The following is a 26,325-nucleotide window of genomic DNA, read 5'->3' on the forward strand; positions in this document are numbered from 1 at the left end:
AACGATAAAAAACTTGTATATTCGGGCTTAACCTTTCTTCTTTGAGCAGTGCAACCGAATGATATAATTAACTTTTAATCGCTAAGAAAAGTTTTATACGTGCGACGGATTCGATAGAAGGAAACAAATGACGGATCTTGTTTGAAAATTTATGACGTACAACAGGCGATTATTATATTAATTAATAGAAAATAAGTATTATTAAATTAATTGCGATACAATGTAATTTTATTTACGGAAGTGACAGTGAATGACTTTTCATTTCAGCGGGTAGTAATGTAATCTATTTAAAAAAAATTCTTAAATGAAAAAAAGAAGAAAATCCGTAAATAGATTAAATCGTGTATCGTTATTATTTTAGATATAAAGTAAGGCATCCAATTTTTTCCAATATCTAGAAAACCGCAGTTAATATATTCGTTATAATTAACAAATATAATATATAATTAAAATATAATATATATTTGGAATTGTTCTGCGGCCCGCCAAGATTGATAACTATTACGTTTATTTAACTTTTGACAACACCGGATTTTTTAATTAAAATGATAAGTAAAAATTCCTTAATGAACAAAATTAGTTTTGAAAAAATTGTTTATAAAAAAATAGATTGCAAAATGCTGATTATAAACGCCGGTAACTATGTATGATTGATAAACTAACTTCATGAATGTAAGAAGGCAACTGAATTCCCGCTTCTACTCAGTCCTTAACGCATCGCACTATCTCCTTACTGTACTAGCACTGCCCACACTATTTCATGTACCACTCCCAATCGAGTTCCTGTGCATCCGTGTGTTTACGCTTTCTTAACTTAGAACAGTTATACTTTGCGCATGAGAATGAGTCACGAAATGCCAGTAGAGTCGGAAGCTATTCGTTAGCAGTCAGTGAACGAATGCTGCGTTCTCGTCTAGTTTGCACATAACAATTTTCATCTGGTTTAAAAAAGTAGTGTTCTTTGTTTAATGTTTAACTGACAGTTTATTAAAACAATGGACAAGCCGTCCACAAGTTTTTTTTGTCTTCAGTCATTTGACTGGTTTCATGCAGCTCTCCAAGATTCCCTATCTAGTTCTAGTCTTTTCATTTCGGCATACCCCCTACATCCTACATCCCTAACAATTTGCGTCCACAAGTATGAGGAGAAAATGATCAATTGAAGAAGAGCATCGTACTTTTCAAGAAAATTGGCAAAAATAAAAATTTTTTTTTAATAGAAAATTGCATTCAAGGAAAAAATAAAATTTTATGTTTGATATGTAGAAAACTCCATAGCGGTTTGTAAAGAGTATATAATATTAAAAGACACTATGATGCAATTCATAAAGAAAATTATGACATATATGTAAGGAAGCTTCGTGAAGATAAATTGTAAGAATTAAGGTTGATACTTCAAAAACCACAAAGCATATTTGCCAAACCTATTGAAGATAATACAGCTGCTGTAAAAACGAGCTATTTGATATCGCATTTAATTACAACCAAGTCGAAAACATTTATTGAAGGAGAATTTATTAGCGAATGTATGATTCAAGCAGTGGACGTATTGTGCCCAGAATTAAACAATTAAAAAAATTCAAAAATGTAAGCTTAAAAAGAAACACCATTGTACAAATTAAACTACCACTTACCACAAATTTAAAAAAAAAATAAAGCAGCTAATATAACTAAAAATAAATATATAATGGAATTATTAAAACACGAAATATGTTAAAACAAAAAACAAAACTTGAATGTAGAAATATACACATTACACGCAGACCTAATATTCGAATTGGGTAGTGTAATTTTTTACGAAATTACTAAAATAATAGATTTTAAAGTTAACAGATTGATGAATATTAAATATATTAAACTGAAAAATAAAATAAATAATCTAATAAATAATCGTAACCTTACATAATAACATCAAGGGATATAACTAATCATGAACACAGTCGGTGAAGATAGTGTAACAAGACCGGTGTAGCGGGCCTGAGTAACGGATTCCCACCAATTAAGAATAAAGTAGTAGAAAATGTCTTAACCTATTAATTCACCTCGTGGCGAATATAGGTTTGGTTTTGGTTTGCTTGGAATTTCTCCCGCTACCACCCCATTCGGTCGCCCTAAATCATAAGACCAAATGTCTGTGCCACAAACGGCTGCTGAGCCACGAAACAGTTTAGCGACCAGTGTCGAAACCGCATCCCAAATACCTTGGTCTCCGCCTCTTTGCAATTTCCACATGACCGCCCGTACTTTCACCACTAAATCGATTGGGAGAGCCTTTCCCAATACAGTAGTAGCCTCGTAGGAGGTTGTTTTAAAAACACCAGTGCATACAGTTAGGGCACTGCGCTTAGCACTCCTTAAATGTTGAATAAGTGCTCGATTTCTTTCCAACCTGTGCGCCCAAACGGACGCAGCGTAAGAGTTCATACTTTTGAAGACACTTCGGTTCACCATGTACAAATGACGCCCGACAGTCCGTAATCCTTTCAAGCAATCCTGCTAAGCATGTACATCACAGAGACGGCGTCCGCCGCTACTTGCCTAATGTGGTTGCTAAACAACAACTTCTCATCAAACAAAACACCTAGGTAATTATGAACTCGAACTCGACTGATTGCACAGCCTTTATGCTTAATACGGGGGGTTTGACTGTGTGATAATTTGTCTGCACCCGTGAGATGCTTAAACATCGTCATGGTCACAGAAATCCTTAAATTTTGAATGTCCATCTAGCCCTCTGCGGTTGACAAAGCCGCCTGCGCTCGGTCTTCCAGCTGCGGTCGTGAATTACCACAAACTAACAGGAGACAGTCATCGGCGAAAGCCTGGGCCATGACCCCTTCCGGGAATGTCAGTCCCAAAAATCCGTCGAATACCAGGTTCCAAAGCAAGGGGCCGAGAATGGAGCCTTGCGGGCTTCCCCTGGTGACGGATTTTTCTACAATTAGGTGGGCATCGTTAAACAGAGCCGTGCGATCCGAAAAGTAGCCACGCAGTACGGCCTGCAGGCTACGGGAACATTGCGGCGTTGCAGCTCATAGAGGCCAGAACTCCAGCACAAGAAAGGAAATGCTTCCTCTATGTCAATAAAAATTGCCAAAATATATTTACAGTCGGCGACTGTAAATATATCAGACTCTCAGTTCGGAAGAGAAAGTCGGCGGTTGTTCTGCCTTCAAGCAAGTAGAAGTTCTTGGCTTTAACAAAATGTGCGAGACCAGCGTTTCTGGAGCCATAGTCTACGACCTAGTGCGCACTCAAGATCCCCGAGTACCTGAGTACGAGACTCATCTCCCTCGATCAATGACTTGGCACCCGGTCTAGCGAACGCCACTGGAAATTCGCTGGTTATGCCTCATCAAAGCTTAGCCGTCGTCCCAGAAAAAGATGTGAGTTTTAAAACCTCACCGCAAAATACTAATGAATTTACATTTACTGGCTGGCTTAGAACGCTAGCTCAACAAAATCACAGACAGAGCCCTACATTTCCTCTAAGAAGGGAGATGCCGTTGCCCAGTGGAGACCACGTGGAGGTACCTTTCAGCATGACCAGAAGTTGGAAAAACTTCCCCAGGGGCTCCTAACTAACCAAGCCCGTTCAAGAACGAGCGCGTATAGCTTTGGAGTCCCAGATAGGAAGGAAACAGAAATTAAAAAAGATAGCTAGAAGCTAGGATTTGTGTATATATGACCAAGCCATATAAATGTATTTAGGTGTATATCGCATGCTAAACGATTTTTTTGTGGTTCGGCTTGGGGAAGAGTGTGTTGTCAGCCACACGGATTAAACTTAATGTGTTAGTCCACATTAAGGAAGAAACTACATTCCTCTCAAATCCAACCACCTAAGTACATTATTTTCATCGCATAGAGTAACGGAACTCCGTCCATCTTGACGTTTCGGCGCACCGAAAGGGATTTCGTATTTTTCAGGCTAATAATTTTGCTTTTGTCCGGTGAGAACTGGAGTTTAGCCTCGTACCCCCATTAGAGATTATTTCTAGAGTAGTACATGCCCTGGCCTAATTTCGGCTCTCGTGTCGCCTTCCACAAGCACCAATATGTCATCAGCATAAGCGATGCTTGTGCTTCCCTCACCAAGATCTGAAGTAAATCGTTTGTCAATTATATTCCAAAATATCGGACCGAGGACAGACACCTGCAGACAGCCCTTCGTTGGCTCTTGCGTCAGCGTCTCACCACCGATAGTCAGTCGAACTTCTCTACTCCGAAAGTAGTCAACAATCAGTTCTTATATGTCCCGCGGACATCCAAGATCTAGCAGACCATCCAGAATGGACGGCCACGAGGCCGTCCATGTTGTCGAACATCCCTTTTATGTCTAGACTGATACCGAGTACCATTCTATACCGACTAGTCCTGACTTTCGTCACTACAAAGCTAATCGCGTCCGCTGTTCCTAGACCGCGCCTAAAACCAAATTGCCGATCACTGATCGCCCCCACGAGCCTGGAAGAGCTCATCAAGGCGACTAGAAATCAATTTTTCAAGTACTTTCTCGAGCACCGGAAGAAGCGTAATCGGTCTATACGATTTCACGACAGTTCTATCCAAGTCAAGAGAACTGAGGATCAGCCGGAGATCGCCTATTTTCCACTCTTTCGAAAAACACCCGTTCCAGACACATATTGTGTAGCCGAACTAGGTGGTCTCGTAATCTACCCCAGGACTGCTTACCCAGCTCCCCCGTAACGCCATCAATACCCAGCGCTTTCTTGTTCGACGGCAAAGACTGCCTCAATCTGGTTCACGCTCCAATCCCCGAATGGGTCAGAGCTGCGACCCAAGTCCTTAATCGCACCTCTCAATTCGCGATGGAAATCCCCATCTGTGAGCTCCTCGTCCGCTGGCAGCAAGGCTCGAATCGCGTAGGACTTGGTGCTAATTGCATCAACCGCAAATTCATCACCCGTACGAAGGGTTGTATATATTTCCGCCCTTGCCTTCTTGCTCATAGCGATTTTATACACCGCACCCCATCGGTCACCCCTATTATCCGCTACAAACTTGTGCCATGCAGCACGTTTTTTCGTGTACACTGTTATCTACAAAACGGCACCTGCTTAGTCTATACGCCTCCAGCAGGACAACCCGTTTCTCAGGGTTTCGACACCGCTGATACCGCTTACGGTCCTTATACATATCGCTCCCAAGTCTGTCTAGGTCATTAGACCACCAAGCAAGAGATTTGACAGTCCCCCTTGCACGCGGCAGGAGGCCTCCGCAACTTCTATCAGCTTTTTCTGGATTCGCGCCACTGAGTTCGGGAGAATACCACCGAAGTCCCAATTCGTGGCATGTAGAAGTTCGTTGAAATTCCTCTAATTCGCTTTCCGAGTGAGCAGCCTTCCCTCTACAACGGGGGCGACTCCCACACTAGGCCCCAGAGAAAATTCAAACACGATCCACCGATGATCGCTAAACTGATCAGGATGTATCCTCCAGTTACTAATTTTGTCCAACGCAAGTTTATTGCACAGTCACATCTACGTTAGCACTCCCTCGTAGAGTTTCTAAAGTATGAAACCTGGAAGGCTGATTCAGCACATTTAGACCGGTTTCAATGCAATGATTACTTCCTCATATGCCATACCTTTGTCTGTAACTCTCACACCATGCCAAAGCGCTGACTGCACATTAAAATCGCCTCCGAGCACAAGGTTTGCATTGTCGTACGTACGAGCAATTTGTCGCAGCACATCAATGTATCTCCCTGGCGGGTCAAGATACTGACAGTACATTTTGAAAACAAGGATGCTTTCTCCACCAATTTTGACCTCGTTACATACATAGTTGCAGTCGAAAATTATGACTCCAGAAGTATTCCAAGACCCGGGTTCGCCACATATGTGGCCGCCCACACATGGTCAGTTCCACTCGTACGTAGGACTTAAGCTCCTCGCGACCCTGGGACCTGGTTACGTATATAGTAGGGCTCCTCAATAAAAACCACGTCTAGTTTCAATTTCTCCGTAATTCTAACGCAGTTGTCCAGGGAGGTCCTGGAACGGGCTACGTTTACCTGGCCTATCTTGAGCCTACTCATAAGTAAGAGGTGCGCTGCAGCTCTCTAGCGTAGGCCCGCTTTCTCACGGGATAGTCCACACTGATTGTGGCGTGTTATATATCGTTACCTTACTTGCCGGCACTGGTGCAGTTGAGGCAAGTTAACTGACTCTCCTGCGTAGCAGGACAGTCCCACATCTTGTGCTCCTCTTTGCCGCAGGTGCGGCACAGAGGCTCACTCCAACAGCGCTTGGCCAGGTGGCCAAACGCGAAGCATTTAAAACAATGCAACGGTGCCATATGGTCAGCAATCATACAACAGCGGAAACCGATATACCATCGAACCAGGCCACGCTGGATATCCCTCACGCGGGGATAGCACTCAGCTACACAGAGTACGCATCCCTTACGGGGATGCTAACTCGGTAAGTCACCGCTCGTACTCAGCCACCCTATAGTACGATCTCCCCGCTATAATTTAGACCGCATCCGCCGTTTATAAAAAAAATTTATTTTTTTATAAAAACAAAATCCGGGCGATGATAACGCGTAGGCGTTTTTCGCCCTAAAAAAAATTTAGTGAAGTAATGAAGTAAATGAAAAGCTACTCTAAAGTAGCTCTAAACTAAGTACTTATTATATTTATCGATAAAATAGTCACGGCTGTATAAACTCTTTTATACAGGGGCGGGCGGATCTTTTTTTTAATTCTTCAACAAAATGAAATTAATTTTATACTCCGGGGGTCGGCGCCATGTGATTTACATACACAGTGTATTTACCCGTACGATATCAAGCTCTAAAGTATAACGATTAAACTCGCTTGCAGCTCAACGTCCATATTTTTTAAATTAGATATCCAGATTCTTTATTTTGTTTTCCGATGAGAGCTCGAGTCAGCGGTTCTCTACGTATTGTACAGGAATAGTCTCTAACTGCCTTGTCCGTAGTTTTATACAAATGGTTAAAATATTATAGAAAAGTTTCCTTTTCTTTAGGCTGCGTAAAAGAAATATTCTTAAAGTGCTTTTAGACGGCTGCAGGTTTTAAACGGCAGTCAGAGTATGAATCCACTGCCATTTGTATTAATTAATTAATTAGTAAAATTTGTTAAAGATAAAATTAAAATACTTTTGCTTTTTGTGATTAATATAATTAATTATAAGAATGGAAATAATTATTCTACAATAATATTTGTGAAAGACTGAAAACGGTCTGTTTAACTTCCTCCGTGTGTATTTCTGCTTTGTGGTTTTACTTTCACTCGATATCGTTTCATTAATAAAATCTTTTCTGTTATAAATAATAGCAATACATTTCTTTCATTCGGTGTAGTTTCGTTTACGTTATGAAAATGGAATTATATTTTTCGCAGATACAGATCTTATAATTATAAGAGTTGGTATTTATCTAAATGCACGCTTATGTATTCTATTTATCGTCTAGCAGGAGTATCCGGTTTCATCCGGGTAATACCCGTCTACCAGTCATTCGGATAAACAATAAATATTGTTCCCGAAGATCTAGCTTTCTATTACATGCAGGAAGGATAATTTGAAAATTATTAGGCAGGGGAGTGACCTTTTATAAATATTTGAAGCTAAATATACGATCGACCTCTGTATAAGTTTTATTTTTGCTGGTATTGCTGTTTTGTTATAAGAAATTAGTTACTGATAGATGTAGAACAAAATGGGATACGAATGGGTGTTTGCATCAGTTTTTTTTTTTAACTTTAACTCGTGAAGATATCATATTTGTAGGAATATGTACACAAAAATTTAATTTTATATTTACAGAATTCATTTTCTTTCTCAAATAATTATTTTATGCTGATCGTGGTCCCTATCAGAGTTTTATAATTTAAGGACATAACGGAGACTAGGGCCTACGAATACATTGAATTCTTCACTCGTTCCCAAAACAGACTTTTTGAAGAAAAATAATAGTCAGAACGTGAAAATATATCGATTTTAATAATTTCTAAAGAAGGAATAATTAATTGAAGGCTGGGTCGCCAAAGTTCCTCTAACCTCTTCGTTTTGATGATTTTTTGAGGAAATGATATAGAGTAAATAAAGTTTGTCGATCATCACAATTTTAGTTTTGTTTATAGGAAGCTTAAGGAAGTTTAAGAGTATTGGGTCGGCAACACGGCTCAAAATTTCAGTATCATATAGTTTTTATTAGCCTTTAAGAAAAATTACTCTTAAAAAAGGGATTAAATATCCTAAACTTTCAGTTTCGAATTAAAGGGAGGTAGAATACCTTGGAGGGCAATTAGGAGTGTATCAGTAAAAATTTACTGCTAGATATAGAACAAAATGGGATGCGAATGGGTGTGTTTGCATCAGTTTTTTTTTAACTTTAAGACATGAAGATATCAGTAATTCGCCAAGCAAAAATTACTGAAGATAATTGGATGAAAATTTGTACAAACGTTCTTCTTACGGTGTAAGTATACACTAAGAAAGGATTTCTTGAAATTTTGAGTTTAAAGAGTTAAATGGAGTAGCAATGAAATTTACGATTTTTATAATTTATCGGTAACAAATGAGGATATCAACTCGATTTTTGGTATGTGTAATTTTCATTTGAATATCTAAAACTGATTTCTATATTTTTTGAAATTCCAAGTTTTAAGGGTTAAAATGGGGGTAAGACTAAATTACTACTACTTTTTTAATTATTTTATTTTTTTATTTTTCAGTGACAAATGAAGATATCAACTTGATTTTTGGTGTGTGTATTCTTCATGTAAATATCTAAAAACCTTACAGATTTTTTAAATTCGACCTTAAAAGTGGTTAAGAAAGAAAAAGATTTCGAACAATAATTGAAAATTTTCCCGTTTCCGACTAAACTAACCAAGATATTGACTCGGTTTGGGTGAAATATCTAAAAACCATTTTCGGGTGTTTTGAATTTTAATATTTTAAGGGGTAATATTTTTTCCGTTTTACGCTACCGCTATTGAATCGATCTTTGTGAGATTTGGTAACTCTGTGATGGTAATTTAAGTTTGTAATTCTGATTATGTATTTCACCAGCGAAGCTACGATGGGAAATCTAAAAATCAGTTAGTGGGTCCTGTACTGACCGATTTGTAGCTGTGAAGAAATTACTATACAGTAGTAGTTTTTATATTGGAACAGGCTGTAATTTTTATTTATCATTATTCTTACAAGCGGAGTTTAATGAACACAAGAGGATCCTGGGGATAGAGCCCTCTGACTAGACGGGAAGGGTGAGCGAAGCGTGCCTTGACCCCTAAATATCTCTTGATCGCAATGCGAAACGCAGGTAACCGTATAGTGCGAGCAACGTCGCGACGGGGATGCTAGTATTTATATATATATATTTTTTTGTTTTATTTGACGGGCTGGGTTCTTGAAGCCTTTGGGCGGCAAGGGGCCAAAGTCCCATGGTCGCTATTGTTTTGAATTATTTTCAGAAGGCAAAAAATATTTTTGGAAAAAACTTCTGATATCACAGTAGCTCAGTTTTTGATAAATGAGATGGCAGGGGCATGAGTATATAAGGAATAAACAAGACGTGAAAGTCTTCTTACATTTAGTTTTAATATCATCTACACATAGAACACATCTACCAAAAGAAGCGTTTGAATATCATTTATTTCATTTTTTTGTAACTGAAGGGAATTGGAAGACACATATGCATTCCGTGGAGCAAGGGAAGCCTCTTATTTACTTTTTATTTTTATCCTTATTGATGGTACACGTTTCTAATCTTTTGTAGAATCAGATTTCATAGTCGGTGGGGGCATAACAAATTGTTTTTCGCCAGATCGGATTTTATTTATTATCTTTATAAATTTATTATGCATATATTATCTTTTAAAAAATATAAAGATATCTATAAAGTATCTAAAAATATCTACAAATATAAAGGTATTATCTTTATATTATTAATAAGATGGAGACCAAAGAAGGCGAAATTGAAAAATTGAAGAGGTGGTTATGTAATTAATATATCCTCTTTGATATTCGGGCAGGAGTAAACTCGAAAAATGTGTAGAGATTTTTCATATTGATTTTGTATAATTCTTGAGATCGTCCCTGAATAACAGACAAATAAATTCTGCGTCTTTATATAATAGTTTAAAGTAAAAAATAATATGTTGTTAGCTCGCCTAAGAAAAGAATATTGCAGAAGGTGATCCGATAAATCTGGCAAACTTTAGACTTTAAAGCTCTGCTTTACCGCTTGTGTTTACGTGTATGCGTACCACTTACGTCGTATAATTCGTAATGTTGAAAGTTAATCGCGTCATTAACATAATGAAATATATATGTTACCTTTTTCTCTGTAGAAGTAATTTTCGTCAACGGTATCTTCCAAAATCGACAAGATATTATGTGAAATTGAAGTCGTTATAGATTACATATAATATAGGTGGGGAGGGGGAATATAGTAATGGTAATGTTTAGGAATTTGTAACGTTGAAATCGATTAAAAAAGTAATCTAAATATAGCTACGGAAATGTATGGCTATCGGCCAAAATTTTAGCATAAAAGCGTGCGACTAGTGATTAAAATTTTGCAAACGTATATTCATTTTACGGAAAATCTGTGGAACCGTTTACGTTCTGATCCAGTAGCGGCGAAGAGGTGTGAAGAGCGTCACGAGAATAAAGGTCTTCGGCTACTCGTGGCTCGTTGCGGGTAGTTGTCGCATTTGTGGGTTTGAAATTCTGGTAGTTGGAAGACAGCAAGATCATAGTTAGTCAGGTCAGGCTAGTAGGGAATCTTGAGCCATGACCGAATTATTAGACGTAGTAAAGAAGTCCAGGTGGAAGAGGAGGGCGGAGAATTTTCCTTCGACCTCATCAACTTAAGAGGCTGAGGGTTCGGCGATGGATATAGGGACACATCCATCCGGGCATAGCTAGTTTGATGATAGAAGATTTCCAAAAAGGGTAGGGCACAGCGACTGATGGTCCAAGTGGCACAGGATAACATTGAGCATCTTCTAAGTTATATAGAGAACCCTCGCAGCGTCAGCGCGGGGGCGAGAAACAAACTTCTACGTTTGCGGCAGTTCAAGGGCGTCCTCTCTGCATTGGCAGAGCGATTTGAGGACTTGGCCTCCAGGCCCAAGGAGGCCAACGTAATTCAAAAATCAGTTACGGCTCACGCCTGAGGAGGAGGCTTTGCAGGCTCGCGATGGATGCATAGCAGCAAGAATGGCACACCATGACTAAAGGAAGGTCTTTGTATAGATTTATACAGGTCTCGGGGGATGGTATGCCTCTCCTTCGTTTTTAAGGGCAGCGGGTGTCCAGGTGCTCTCCAACCACGCGAACTTGAACCAATTTGTTTCGGTTCCGCCTGGCAGCTGATGAGCTGTGAGTCTGAGGGGAGGTCCAGTCGAACGAACATATGATGTTCAACTGACCAGCAGAACTCAGGCCAACCTGGAACTTGGAGGTCAAGGGGAAAATTGGCCACTCATAAGCGGCGAGTCAATGTGGCGTGAGCCGCATTGTCGGACCGTGTGGGAGTTCCTAGATGCCGTTGCTTTGTTCAACTGGCATCAGTAGTTTATTTAAGGGAAAGACTCCTACCTTACTGCTGTTGCAAGCTACCCGAGAGTTATGGCTGGCCATCAGCCAATTAAAGCTCGAAGCGCTTTAGTATTCGTGGACAGGTACTTGCTAGCATTCAGCGACCTAGGCGTGGCAGCGAATTGCTGTCATGACGTGATAAATCTAATTTATTGAATGTCATATATATTTTAGTTGTTGACGGGGTGCGCCTACCCATTTTAGTGATATATGACAAGTGAGCGGTGGGATACAAAGCAAGTGGTGTGTGGCATCATACTTAGTTCGCTCACACAATTAGGTTAGCTCTAGAAGCTAGTTAGGACACTGGTCGCTAAACTGATTCGAGGCTCAGTAGCTGTTTATAGCACAGACATTCGGTATTATGCTTTAGGGGGACCAAATAGAGTGGTAGCAGGATAAATGCCATGCAAATCAATCAGTTGCGGCTCTAGTACAACCCAGACGTTAATAGGAAGATGTTAGAGGAAAACGTGAGGCCAAATACGAAAAAGCCCGAGGTTATTTTCGTAAATAAGGCAGAGGGTTCTACCAAGACAAACAGGGAACTAAATAAGGACTTTCAGGTTGCTCTTCGTGACAACCGGAAGGGACATAAGATCAGAGATATAAAAGAGATCAGCAAAAGGTTGGTAGTCGTCGCAGACAACTCTAACCGTCCATGTCATCACGGATTCTCCTGAAGTAAAGAGGTTGGAAGTTAAGGTCGACCCCAAGAGGAGGCGTAGGCCCCTGGTTATTGTCTATGACATTGACCGAGCCCTATCTGATGAGGCGACTGTGTCCCTAATCCGGAAAGAGCACACTGATTTGGATGAGGCAACCCTCAGGCAGGAGTGTAGGATGGTCTTCAAAACAGACAAGCGTGATGCCCAGCGGAATCATAGAGTCTTTGAAGTAGGCGCTGATCTCTTCAAAAGGTTTGTAACGGAGGGTAGGTTGTTTGTTGATTTCGAATCTTGTCTTGTCAAGGAATACGTTGACGTGCAACGATGCTTCAAGTGTTGTTTCGATCGTAGGACCAACTTCTTTAAGTATTCGTTGGTCTGCCCGCAATGCACGAGGCCGGAGCCTCGTTTTTCTGCGGATAAGTCATGTTGGAACTTGCGTTAACTGTTAAAGGTTGCAAGAATCACAGGCATTCCGACAACAGTAGGGAGTGTGGTTGTTAAGAGCGGTAGAGATGCACTTCAGTTCTCTAGATGGTTAGGTTCGGTCAATTAAATGTTCAGGGTGTCTATGTTGTCCAAGTTGAGCTAGGTGACGTTGTCGAACAGCGGAGCCTCGATGTTGTTCTCTTGTAGCACCCGTATGTGATCAAGGATGATCTGCCAGTTTCCCAAGGTTGGGAAAAGTTTTTTGTTGGACGTGATAGTAAGTCGGTCGTTCTTTGCAGGAAGTCTTTAGATAGCGTCTTTTTACGGCAGGCCTTTGACATACATCATGCTTTTGACCAGCTTGTGAATGGTTTGAACCTGGTTGTTGTTGGTTTGTACTTTCAGTACAGGGATCTCGCTTAAGAGCACTTGGAAAGGTGGGATAGAATTCTCCGACTTGGTGATGGTTGTCCGATTCTTATAGGTGTTTGATAGGAACGCCAAATCGCTTGTTTGGCATAGTGTGATCAAGGATGATAGCGGCGAATTAGTCAAAGGTTATATCACGCAACATAATTTCGAGATTATCAATGTTGCTGGCAGTTGGCTGTTTACGCCGGCGTAGTCGATGGATGGAGGGCTTTCCAGGGTACCAACATTTATGTTACCATTGTGAAGGATATCTATCCATAGTAGGATTCATAATTGGTCTGTTATCGATGATTGTGCAAGTGATCATCGGATAATAGTTTTTAATTTGGTAGATGGGTTGCGCGATGTCTACAGAGAGCACGTCCCTGTTCATCAGAGCGCTTCCTGCACAGGAGGGCGAATTGGCCCAAATTTTATAATCTTACAGCCAGGCTTCGCGTCTTCGTTTTAGTTTGGACGAGCTCCCGTTAGACGACCTAGCTGAGGGTATTTCTTCTGTGGTTATTGAAGCTGTTGGGCTTCAATAACCGCAGAAGAAATACAACTCTATTGACCTGTATCTAGGGGAATAGAATGGTCATCTCGATTCCCCCCGAGGGGAGAAGATCCCGCCTCGTAGCGTGTGTGGTCGCTACACTACCCCCTCCGTTCCTTGCTGACAGAACACCCTTAACATGCCGTAAACAATTGAATGGTCAGCCCATTCTATTCCCCTAGATACAGATCGAGAGAGAGTTGTCGATTGGTGGGCTCAAGACTTTACCGCGATGAAGCGAACTGTAAGCCGGCTCAGGAGAACCGCTCAACGCGAAGGTGATCCTGACCGGCGCGCAGCTTTGCTTGCAGACTATAGTAGGAAAAGGACCGAGTACTTTCACGAAGTTAGGTCTTCTAAGCGTGGTTCCTGGCGCTTTTTTTTGTACAAGAGCAGGGAAAGAAAGACCCATGGGGCGTTGTGTACAGACTTCTTCGTCATAAGAGGAAAAAAGACATTCCTCTGTCGACTCTCTCAACCCAGGATGGTGTTGTTATAGATAAAGATCGTGTTCTCAATCTTCTGATGACCAGTGCTACCTACCTGATGATACTGAAGTTGTTGAGACCTCATATCATTGTCCGTAGGGAAGTCGCAAGTTTTCGCTCTGAGGAACAGTCTTCTGGAATAACCGAGACGTCAGTTAATATGTAGTCTCGCTAAGAATAAAGCCCCCGGATATGATTGTATCACGGTGGAGCTCCTTGTCCGCTCATTGCATATGATTCTTGTTACCCTGACTTGGATTTTCAATAGGATGTTCTTTGCTGGATATTTTACAGTTGTTGGAAACGTGGCGAATTAAAACTGCTCTTCAAAAGTGGCGACAAGAACCCCACCATAAGTTCTTCTTACCGGTCTCTGACGCTCTTGCCTGTGTTAGGAAAGGTTTTCGAAAAAGTTCTTTACCTCCGCATTAATTGCAGGTTAACTTCTGAGCATCTGCTGATGGACAATCAACCAATATGGTTTTCGTCCTGGCAAGGGCTATACTTAAGGTGATGGATATTGCTTCTTCAAAGGAGTGTAGGTATGTTCTTGAACATATCCGGGGTCTTCAACAATTTGTGGTGGGCTTCTGCTTTGTTTCAATTGCAGAAGCGTGGTTGCACGGAAAATGCAATAGAGACTCTCTTAAGTTATTTCAGCGACAGAGCCGTCGCCCTTCGAGACGGCGGCTCGGAAATAGGAAACGCCCTGTCAAAAAAAAAATTCACAAGGCAGTGTTCCAGGTCCCTTCGTCTGAATTGTCAAATTCGACTTTGATGAGTTTGAGGTTGCACGGTGGCTGCCGCATCATCGCTTACGCTGGTGATGGGCTGCTGTTTGTCGAAGGAAGCACCCAGAATGAGTTCAGGGCAACTCATACATGTAAAGTTCTTAGGCTGTGTATTTTCAGAGTAAGATGGTCTTTAGAAAAGACCTCTATGATGTTTCTGAAAGGACTGCTAGCCGAAACGCGTCAAGCACGACCATCGATGGCCGTCCTTCCCATTCCGTATGTGTTACCGTTCAGACGTGTCTGGCTGTGATCCTTAATGAAAATCTTTGGTTCAAGGAGCACCTTCAGTTTGTCACAAAGAAGGCATGTGATGCCTTCTTTGGTGTTCGTAGAGTCATCTATGCAGATTGGGGGTTGGTCCGTACTATGCGAATGCTTTACAATTGTGAATGTGAGGCCATAATGTTGTACGCTGCGCCCGTCTGGGCTCATCGTATGCAATTTTAGAATTATAGGGACATTTCATTACGAGCCCAGTGTCTTCTATTAGCTGTTGTCGAGGGTTACAGGACTCTCGAGTGAGGCAGTTTTTGTTATCGCTAGCACGAAACCAATCGATATCCTCGCAACGGAACGTAGCAAGGGTTATATCGCTAAGAAGGCAGGCCTTCTTAGCGAAGACCAAGGTTTAAAATCTTGGCAGATTAGGTGGAATAAATCTTCTACTGTTCGGTATACGCGTGATATGTGACTTGTTTGCGAGCTATTAGGTGGGTTTCCCCCAATCGGTGTATCACACAATTTCTTTCAGGGAGAGATTGGCTAGGTTTGGTTTGGTTGACTCGGGTATTTTGCCGGGATTTTAGGGTCGATGACACCATGGACCATGGTTTTTATGTTTGCTCGCGGTAGGAAGCTGAACGTACCAAAGTTGTTAGAGAACTTGAGAGAAGAAACTCCTTTCTGGATCTGCGGATTAATTAGAAAACCTGGAGAGAATGGCCGATAGTGGCTGGATTCCTTCAATTTCTCGCCCTGCGCAGATCAGCTGAGGGATTCTAATTAGAGTGGTACCTCAGGTGGCTAGGTGACGGCTTTGATTGGACGAAGGTAGGCTTTTGGTTTTGATTTGTTTAAATTTCTCCTGCCATCACTACATTCGGTCGCCCTAAAGCATAAGACCGAATGTATGCCATAAACAGCAACTGCGCCTAGAACAGTTTAGCGACCAGTATCCTAAATAGCTCTTAGAGCTTATCTAACCGAGCGGACTAAGCGCGGTGCCATACACCACCGGTTTACGTTCCCAACCGCGCTCACTTGTCACACATTTCCTAAAATGGATATGCGCAAACCCCGTTAACCACAAAAAATATATAAAACATCCATAAATTAAAATTTATTTCATCTAGACAGGAATTCGCTGCTGCCTAGGTCGCTGAATGCCAGCAAGTACCTGTTCCACATATTAAAGCGCTTGGAGCCTTGATTAGCTGGCGGTCAGGCATTGGTTTGCTTGGGATTTTTCCCTCCACCATCCTAGTCGGTCGCCCTTAAGCATAAAACACAGAAGGTCGCCCTTAAGCATAAGATACGCCCTTAAGTCTGTGCCACAAAAGGTAACTGAGCCTCAAACAGTATAGCGACCAGTATCCTAACATAGCTCCTAGAGCTCACCTAACAGCGTGAGTGGACTAAACGTGGTGCCATACACCATCGGCTTACGTGTCCTAACTGCTTACTTTTTTTTTGTTTGCATAGCATTTCTCCTGCCACCATCCCATTCGGTCGACCTAAAGCATGAGAAACCGAATTTCTGTGCGACAAACGGCTACTGAGTCACGAAACAGTTTAGAGACCAGTGTCCTAACTAGCTCCTAGAACTAACCTAAAAGCGTGAGCGGAATAAGCATGGTACCATACACCACTCGCTTGAGTGTCCGACCGCCCCCTTGTCATATATCACTAAAATAGGTAGCCGCAACCCGTGAACTACTAAAACATATATGATTATCAGTAATTAATTTATCTCGTCAAAGACAGCAATTCGCTGCCACGCCTAGACCGCTGAATGCCAGCAAGTACCTGACAAACATTAAAGCGCTTAGAGCCTTAATCTGGCTGGTAGCCCGCCATATCTCTCAATTAGCTTCCTACAGTAGCGCAGTAGGAGTCTTTTCCCTTAGGTAAACTACTGATGAGGGTTGGACAAAGCAACCGCGTCAAGGAACTCCCACACGGTCCGACAATACGGCTGTTGCCAAATTGACTCGCCGCTTGTGAGTGGCCAATTTTTCCCTGGACCTCTAAGTTCCAGTGTGGCCTGAGTTCTGGCCTCCCCAAGAGCTAGGCAGTCGAACATCATGTGTTTGTTCGACTGGATCTTCGCGCAGAGGCATAGCTCGTCAGCTGCCAGGCGGAACCGAAACAAATATTTGTTTAAATTAACATGATTTGAGAGTACTCGGGCTTCCGTTACTTTTAAAAACGAAGGAGAGCATGCCATCCCCCAGATCCTGTATAAATTATACAAGGACCTTCCCTTAGTCGTGGTGTGCCATTCTTGCTGCCATGCTTCCATCGAGAGGCTGCAAAGCCTCCTACGCAGGCGGGAGATGGGCAACTGTTCGAAATTTAGAACTGGTGCATTGAGATCATGGTTCCGCTCCGGTACAGGCCCGGCTCGAAACCGCAACCCAAATACCTCAGCCTCCCTGCCTCTTCGCAATTTCCACATGGCCGCCCGAACTTTCACCACTAAATCGATTGGGAGAGACTTTCCCAATACAGTGGTAGCCTCGTAGGAGGTCGTTTTAAAAACACCAGTGCATACAATTAAGGCTCGGCGCTGGGCACTCCTTAAATTTTCAATAAGTGCTCGATTTCTTTCCAACCTATACGTCTTAACGGACGCCGCGTAAGTGGTTATACTTTCAAAGACTCCTCGGTACACCATATAGAAATGACGGCCCGACAGCTCGTAATCCTTTTGAGCAATTCTCCTAAGCTTGTGCATCACAGAGACGGCGTCCGCCGCTTCTTGCGTAATGTAATGCGGTTACTAAACAGCAACTTTTCATCAAACAAAACTCCTAGGTACTTATGAACTCGAACTCGGCTGATTACATGGCCTTTATACTTAATACTGTGGTTACGACTGTATGATAATTTGTCTGCATCCTTGACAAGCATAAACTTCATCTTGGGCACATAAATCCTTAAATTTTGAATTTCTATCCAGCGCTATGAATTGATAAAGCCGCCGGCGCTCGGTCTTCTAGATGCGGTCGTGATTTACCACGTACTAATAGGAGACAGACATCGGCGAAAGCATTAACCGTAACTCCTTCGGAGAATGTCAGTTCCAAAAATCCATCGAATACCAGGTTCCACATCAAGGGACCGAAAACGGAGCCCTGCGGACTTCCCCTGGTGACAGAATTTTCCACAGCTAGGTGTTCATCCTTAAATAGAGCCGTGCGATCAGAATGGTAGTCACGTACTACGGCCTGCAGGGCTACAGGAACATTGCAGCGTTCCAACTCATAGAGGTCAGAACTCCAACACAAGGAAGAAAATGCTGCTTCTTCGTCAATAAAAATTGCCAACACATGTTTGCAGTCGGCGTCGTTCACCTCGGCAAGAGCATTTAAGGTGCAATATTCGGTGCCAGTTCCTTTCGTGAAGCCATACTGGCCTCGATTTAGAAAACAATTTACCTCAATGCTTTCACAGAGCCGTTCCACAACAAGCCTTTCAAGCAGCTTGCTGATTGCTCGCATGAGGCTTATGGGCCGATAACTGCCGACCTCACTCTGATCCTTTCCTTAATTTAAAAAAGCACCATCACCAAAGCCACCTTCCAACAAGTTGGAAAGCAACTCCAGTTTAGGCACCCCGAGAACAGTCTGTCAGGTAGCTCTTTTATGACAGGCAACAGGTGATAGAAAATATCCCGGTTAAGTTGGGCAATCCCTTGTGCCTTTCTTAGTGCCATTCGAAAAACCACTCGGTCTATTTCTACGGGTTCTACAGCCCGTACACCAGGAAATGGTGTCTCACCGGCCCTAACGCCGACTTGACTTTCCCCTCCGGAACATCTGGAAACAGAGTACCCATGAACGCCTGGTCGTCACGGAAGGTAAAGTGTGGTCACGACCATCAAACCCGCATTGAACACTGGACAGCATGCAATGACTTTGTCCGGTAACATGACTTCGCGAGCTACCAGGGATTGCGCTGCCACTCATTCATGGAGTCTTTTAAAAACTTGGGTTTGCCTTCATTGATGGCGTGGTCGTACTTATTAAGGGCCCGCCGCTAGATCCGCACATCCTCAGCGCACACGTCATCAACGATAATCCCCGTTAGGGGGCGACGCTATATCTTCTCATAGCGGACCTCTCTCTTTTTTCTTGTTTACCCTCGGTAACTACCGTTTAGATAATACTTCAGAGGATGAATGAGGATAATATGTATGAGTGTGAATGAAGTGTAGTCTTGTACATTCTCAGTTCGACCGTACCTGAGATGTGTGGTTAATTGAAACCCAACCACCAATGAACACCGGTATCCACGATCTAGTATTCAAATCCGTGTAAAAATAACTGGCTTTACTAGGACTTGAACGCTGGAATTCTCGACTTCCAAATCAGCTGATTTGCGAAGACGCGTTCACCACTAGACCGACCCGGTGGGTTCTCCTAGCGGACCTAACTCTTGCGTGCAGCACGTTATGGTCAGAGAACCATCACTTTTCCCGGGTTTCCGCCTGCGTTTAACAGATGGCTCCCCAGAAGCAGTGGTCATAAGGCTCCAGGCATTCTCCGATCAGCGGACTTGCCACTATCTAAGAGTCCGTCCATTGGCCGAGGCCGCCGTGGGACCCTATCGCGCAGCCAGTCTTGATGGTCTGGCCGATTTGTTCAATTATCAATTCCATCTTATCCCTACACCATGCGCCATTCCAACCTCTGTAAGGCAGCCGCAAACTTGCGCCGCTGCCTGAGCTGATCCAGGCCCCTTAAGTTATAGCGACCCGAATCTGGAGCTCTTGGACCGTCACCGTGAGCAATTTTCTATGTTACAAGACTATGATCACTCACACTGGCCTCGGGCCAGACAGTCCAACAACTTGTACACCTAAGCAGATTGGCCGTCATCAAGATGACGTCGATGTAAACTTTTCTTCAATTCGGAAGAGAAAGTCGGGGGGTTTTCTGCCTCATTAAGCAAGTAGAGGTTCCTAACTTCAACGTACTGCGAGATAGCGCCGCTGGGCTCACTTAATCCGACCCGGTGCGCACTGCCGATCCCCGGGTACCTGAGCACGACCACGTACTCATCTCCCGCGTTGGATCGAAAGTTTGGCACCCCGTCTAGCGAACGCCACTGGAGATTCGCTGGGCATGCTTCATCAAAGTTTAGCCGTCGTCTCGATACAAGATAGAAGATAATTCTCGCCACAAAAACTACGTGAATTTACATTTATGAGCTCTTTAAAAGAGGTAGCTAGCCAAAAACACAAATCAAGCAAAGACAGAGCCCTAACCTTACTCTAGGAAGAGAGACGCCGTTGCCCAGCGGAGACCACGTGTTGGTACCTCTCAGCATTACCAGAAGCTTGAAAAATTTCCTCAGGGGCTCCTAACTAGCCGAGCTCGTTCGAAAACGAACACGTAAAGCTTCGGAGTCCCAGATAGGAAGGAAACAGAAAGTCAAGATAGATAGAATTTGTGTGTGAATGTAACCAAGTCGTTTAAGTGTATTTTAGGTGTGTGTCGCATGTAATTTTTTTGTTTTGTGTCTTGGTTCGGCTTGGGGAATAGTGCGTGTTTTCAGCCACACGGATATGTCTTCGGAGTAGCGGACTAGTCCGATGTTATGTATGTACGCTAGTGTATGTGTTTTTGTGTCGTGGGGATCAGTGAGTGGTGAACCCCAGGCGGGGAATACTTGGCGTTAGCGTCCAGAGCAGCCACCACTCTAATGCTCGGGAGACCGTCCAGAAACCCCCCCAACTTTGCCAACAGGTCATCTATACTCCATCCACGCTGGAAGTATCCCGACACCAGTACGACATCGAGCTTACTCCTCGTGAGTTCGCACAACGGTGAACGGTGAACTGCTTGTCAGAAAACTGGGCATCCAGAAGACACCCAACGAGACCGAGCCGACCACGATTGCAGAGAGAGGCTGTCCCCCATGAGATTGAATAACATCAACCCCGCGGAACCCGACGACCCTATCTCCGACCGTGTACGGCTCCTGGACCAAGAGGACCTCGAGGTCGTACTCCTCAAAGACTTCCCTCCTCGAAAGCTCCTTAAAGCCTTACTCGTAAGGTTCCTCCAATTCAGGCATCGCCATACGCCGTATTGTTCACGATCTTCGCCTGGGCTATGTTATGCGATCTTCATTGTTGGCCCTCTACCCGGTGTCCGGCATCAGAGCCTTTCACCAAGGTATAGGGAGCGCACTTTGCAGGAGCGGTTTCATTAGGGCAGTTAATTTTCCTGTGCCCTGTGCCCAGCAAGAGCGCAATGACCACACATCTTCGACTGTGCTCTACAGCGGAGAGAGGTGTGTCCGAAGCCTTGACATATGAAGCACCGGGGTACTTCTATATGGTCGACAACCCTGCAAGAGGTCCACCCAACGAACAGCCGACCACCGGCCACCAAGACCTGCCGGATCTTTGGAAAAGTCTCAATTATCCAGTGGCTCTCGGGCCTCTTTCCGCCCCATCTGCCGGATCATCCTGGTCCCCTTGAGGAAGTCCTCGACAGCCATATCCAACATAGGATTTTGGCTGTGTATAGCCCTGAGGGCTCCTCTACCCTCGTGGCCCTTGGCAACTGTAGACCAATATTTGCGACCTCAGCTCGGCCAGCAACTGAGTCTTCAGCCCGTTCTTCCTAAGAACGTCGGTCTCCAGCAGCCGCTTCGCCTGCTGCTCATTAACAACCGCTTACTTGTCATATATTTGCTAAAATGCTAGGCGCATCCCCTCAACTACTAAAAATATGTATGACATTCATAATAAAATTTATTTCGTCTAGGCAGCAATTCGCTGCCACGCCTAGGTCACTGATTGCCTGCAAGTACCTTTTCACAATTTTATAGCGCTTTGACCCATAATAATTGGCTGGTGGTTAGCCATGCTCAGGGTTAGTTTATATGGGGGTTACGACTGTACGATAATTTGTCTGCACCCTTGAGATGCATAAACTTCGTCTTGGGAACAGAAATCTTTAAATTTTGAATGTCCATTCAGTCCTCTGCAGTTGACAAGGCCGCTTGTGCCCTGTCTTCTGGCTGCGTTCGTGAATTACCACGAACTAAAAGGAGACTAAAGGGAGGAACTAAAAGGAGGAAATGTCAATCCAAGAAATCCGTCGAATACGAGATTCTGCAGCAGGGGAACTAGAAAGGAACTTTCACAGTTCGCTACACGCATTAACTATAGTGTCTGATTTAGGTGCGGTTGGATGGGTCTCCCCAATCGGTATATCACACAGTTTCTCTCTGGGCATGGTGCTTTTCGGGCGAGTTTTGCTAGGTTTCGTTTGGTGGATTCGAGTCAATGCCCGGATTTTGGGACTGATGATACAGTGGACCACGTCCTCTACGTCTGTCCCCGATACGAAAGTCGAACGTTCACGATCTGTTAGGGAACTTGAGAGAATACATTCCTTTCCTGGATCTCCGTATCAACTGGATGATCCGCGAGGAATGGTCTATTGTGACTGGTTTTCTTCGCGCCCTTGCAGTGTGTAGGTCTGCAGAGGGAGTTTGGTCGAGATATTTGATCGTGGCAGGATCCCGGGTGGCTAGAGTTCCGGCTAAGGCATTGGATTGGTTGGAGGTAGGCGCATTGGCATCGTGCCACGGTTATATTGGTATTGTTTGTGACTCGCTTTGGGGCTTCCGCTGGTGGGGGTGGCCGCGTCGCTGGGGTATGTTAACCCGTGCTACCAGTTGTGTGGCTTCCCACCGCCGGTGGCGGTCATGATCGTGATTTGGTAATGCCACGCAAGACACCATGTTGGGACCGGGTGGGTGTGCGGGGTTTGTCCTTGGCTCCTGCGCGGACCGGAATGAGGTTTCCCCTCTTAGGTGACGTAAATCGGTTGACTTAATCAGGTGTAGGTCTGAATTTCTATGTTGCGTATAACATAATTTTGATCGGTATGAGTACTGCACTGATACTTTGAACTTTCAACTCGTTCGTTTTCTGAGGCATTCACTGTCACGAATGGTGCGGTCAAATATGGACTAGGCGCAGGGTTCGTGCTTCCGCGGTTTCGGCCAGTTAGTTTGAGGGAATCATGTTAGGTTGGATGTGAAGATGTCCGTTTGAGGCCTACGTGAACGCGAAATTTAATCTGTATTTTACTGATGTGAATGTCTGCCGAGTCATTTACATCGGTGGAATCTCGATTGAGGCCTGGCTGATGACTGTGAGATGTTATCAGTTAGAGGTTCGATAGACTTCCTCCGTTATAGCCCATTAGGGCTATGAACGGGAGGGGATGTGGCGAGCGGAATCGCCGCAACGGGGGTTGGGATGTGAACTCAGAAGGACATTTGGTAAGATGGTCCAAAGCTTTCGATATTAGGCGTTTCTCAATAAAAGGTTTTATCGATAAAGGCTTATCTAAGAAATTATTATTTGTCGTTAAACATAGAATAACTGTAAAAATTAATCTTCCTGATTACAGAACAAAATAAGATTTTCTACTAATTTTTATAAATAAATTACAAACCGCAAAATTAAAAAAACTAATATGTTAGTAGGCCTGTAGTCCTGTATGAAGTAATTTATGAACGATACAAAATTTTAGTAATTAAATCAGTCGATAAAATAAAAAAACAAAATTAACGGATACTATAAAATTAGTGAAACCTTCAAAATGTCGATCACAAATTACACCCTGCAGTATCGCTCGGTCTAACAGTTTTTAGGGTCACTTCTCGTACTACATCCCGGTTTGTTTCGTTAAAGATTCGGATCGTTAAATTTTCTGTGGTTTTTAATTTTTGATTCGCTAAATTTTTTCTGTTCCTGCAATGATTTTTCGGACGGTCGACTTTGAAAGACAGTTAACCGATTCCCTTCCTCCTAATCGTTCGGTCTCCTAGTTTATTCCGGTGTTTAAATAATCTCTAGTTTGTTAACAGAAATTTTGCGGTCCCCGTCGCTTTTGAAAATCATCTGCCTTCCGGTTGTAAAAATACGTTATCGGTATACATTAATAACGGTAACTAAACATCTTTTTCACACCAAGAAAATGAAAACGAAATATGTTTTTTGATGCGCTTGTTTTCACTTTCTTTTTGTTATAATGAATTTGATCGAGTAAGGTCTTCATCCATCGATTAGTTACTTTTTTGTATGTCGATCGTTTATTCGAGTACATCCGAATAATATTTGTTTAATTTAATCGCGTTGTCAAAGTGTTGTACTTTCCCGTCCGTTTTAAAAACTTCTTTTTTTTTTAAATTTATCTTCAAAATTAAACTTCTGGCTTTTTTTAAATATGAAAATTATGAGTAAAATATGGTCTGTGTTATCTCTTATACAATTTTATCTGATGCAGGAATTTCGTTTCTAAATTTAAAAACTTGTACTATTTTTTCCGATTGCAGTTTTTGTGAATTTCGATGGTGTTTCACTTTTCCTCGTCTACACAATTTTTTAATACGTGCATAAATCCCGCTACGGTTAGCGACAGTCTTCCGAATTCGCTTTACGGTTATCTTAACCCGATATGTGTTTTCGATTAAGTATAGCTCACAAATTTATAAAGGTTTCCTCGTACGGTGTTTTAACCTGAAAAGACAACAAATTAATCTTTATTGAGTTCGGAACATAAAAATACATTATACAGTTAAATACGCGGCGTCAGTAGGTATGCGGTAACAGTAGGCATAACCGAACGAAATCTACGATAATCGACTTAGTCGGTTAACTAGATACCAGGAGGTAACTTTCTACTATGATTAAAGTAAGATATAATGAAACATTAAAAACATCCGATTATGAAGGTTAAAAATTGTTTAGTTTTGTGAAAATTATTAAAGATATTGTACAGATGTTTCTGTCGTCCGATATACCTTATATCTTCGATTACCCGTTTTACACATCCAAAACTTTGTTCTCTAAAGGGTCTTTACCCTTTAGACCGAATATTACCGTATAAAAAAACGTGGAAATCGTTATGCGTAGCCCGTAAATTTAATTAACCTTGACAAGATTTTTCCACAAGTTCTTTCTCTTTCTTTGTAAATGTTTTTTTTTTTAAACCTTATCGACTAATCTAATTTTAAACATTCTTCTATAACACCGATTGTCAAAAGCCTTTACCGTCTTCTTCCTGGTTTCCTGCAGTTCACATTTCGCTATCGTGAAGCATTACACGCCAAACAAATATTTTTTTAGAATTTCTTTTTAACGCTAGGTTCAAATTTGGAGTTATTAGACTTAATTTCTGTACGAAATCCCTCCTAGCATATGCCAATCTGTTTTTGGATCCCTTCCTTACTTTGCTTGTGCTTTATAATTTTAGTATTTTAAAAATCACGTTTTTGCTACTTCTGGTATATTATTTTCTCCTATCTTAATATCTTATTCCTCATTATTGTCTTTTCTATATTAGATATTAATACAAACCAAAAAGGAACAAAATATTTGAACAGCATAGAATGTATAGATGTACAAAGCACATAATGTTTGTAGTCTTGTGTTTAAACGAGGTTACGGGCAAGTATATTTTTTGAACCCTTAATTCGTTTTCCTTATCTGATAAAAATACTAGCAGTGACGTTAGAACGGCATTAAAACTATCATTTATTAAAACTAAAAATTTTAATCAGAAACATTTTGTATAAATGAGAAATGACATTTTAATTTTGTCATTAAAACTAATAATTTTGTGGTATTTTTGTTGTGATTTATTGTATTTAAACAATTTTTTTAATTTTTTTCAGTGTTAATAAAATAGCAAGTCTGGCTGACTTCCAATACTGTAAAAACTTGCAAGAATTATTTGTTAGAAAAAATAACATTAGGGATTTAAATCAGGTGTGCTACTTGCAAGATCTTCCAAAATTACGGAATCTATGGCTTGATGAGAATCCTTGTGCAAACTGTGAAGGGTCTGTACTTTTTTTTTTAGTTTAGTTTATTATTCTAATGTACTATAGTACATAAGTATATTATAGCATACCATTACTGTGTTTACAAAAATGTACTAAAAGTATAGTGTTTGTTCGTTAACTATTGGTTTTTTGTTTGTTATTATTATTATTTTTGTGTTTCTGATCTTTATGTAAAGTGTACTTTCTAGGTATGATTTTGACCATTTGTATGTTCTTTATCTGCTTGTTCATACTTGCCTAAACTGGTTTCAATAATAGTTTTGT

The 26,325-nt window shown here is 42.1% G+C and overlaps 1 protein-coding gene across 3 annotated transcripts in view; it reads left to right on the top strand.

Annotated features, from left to right (window-relative positions):
• LOC142323155 (uncharacterized) overlaps positions 1-26,325 on the top strand; it is a 132,152-nt gene that overhangs the window by 29,113 nt on the left and 76,714 nt on the right. For all 3 annotated transcript variants that reach the window (XM_075362430.1, XM_075362432.1, XM_075362431.1), the window contains exon 3: positions 25,891-26,058. In XM_075362430.1, coding sequence (XP_075218545.1) covers positions 25,891-26,058 — 168 coding nt within the window. The remainder of the gene's footprint in view (positions 1-25,890; positions 26,059-26,325) is intronic.

The sequence above is a fragment of the Lycorma delicatula genome, chromosome 4 (genome assembly GCF_047948215.1).
Source record: "Lycorma delicatula isolate Av1 chromosome 4, ASM4794821v1, whole genome shotgun sequence".
Classification (NCBI taxonomy): domain Eukaryota; kingdom Metazoa; phylum Arthropoda; class Insecta; order Hemiptera; family Fulgoridae; genus Lycorma; species Lycorma delicatula.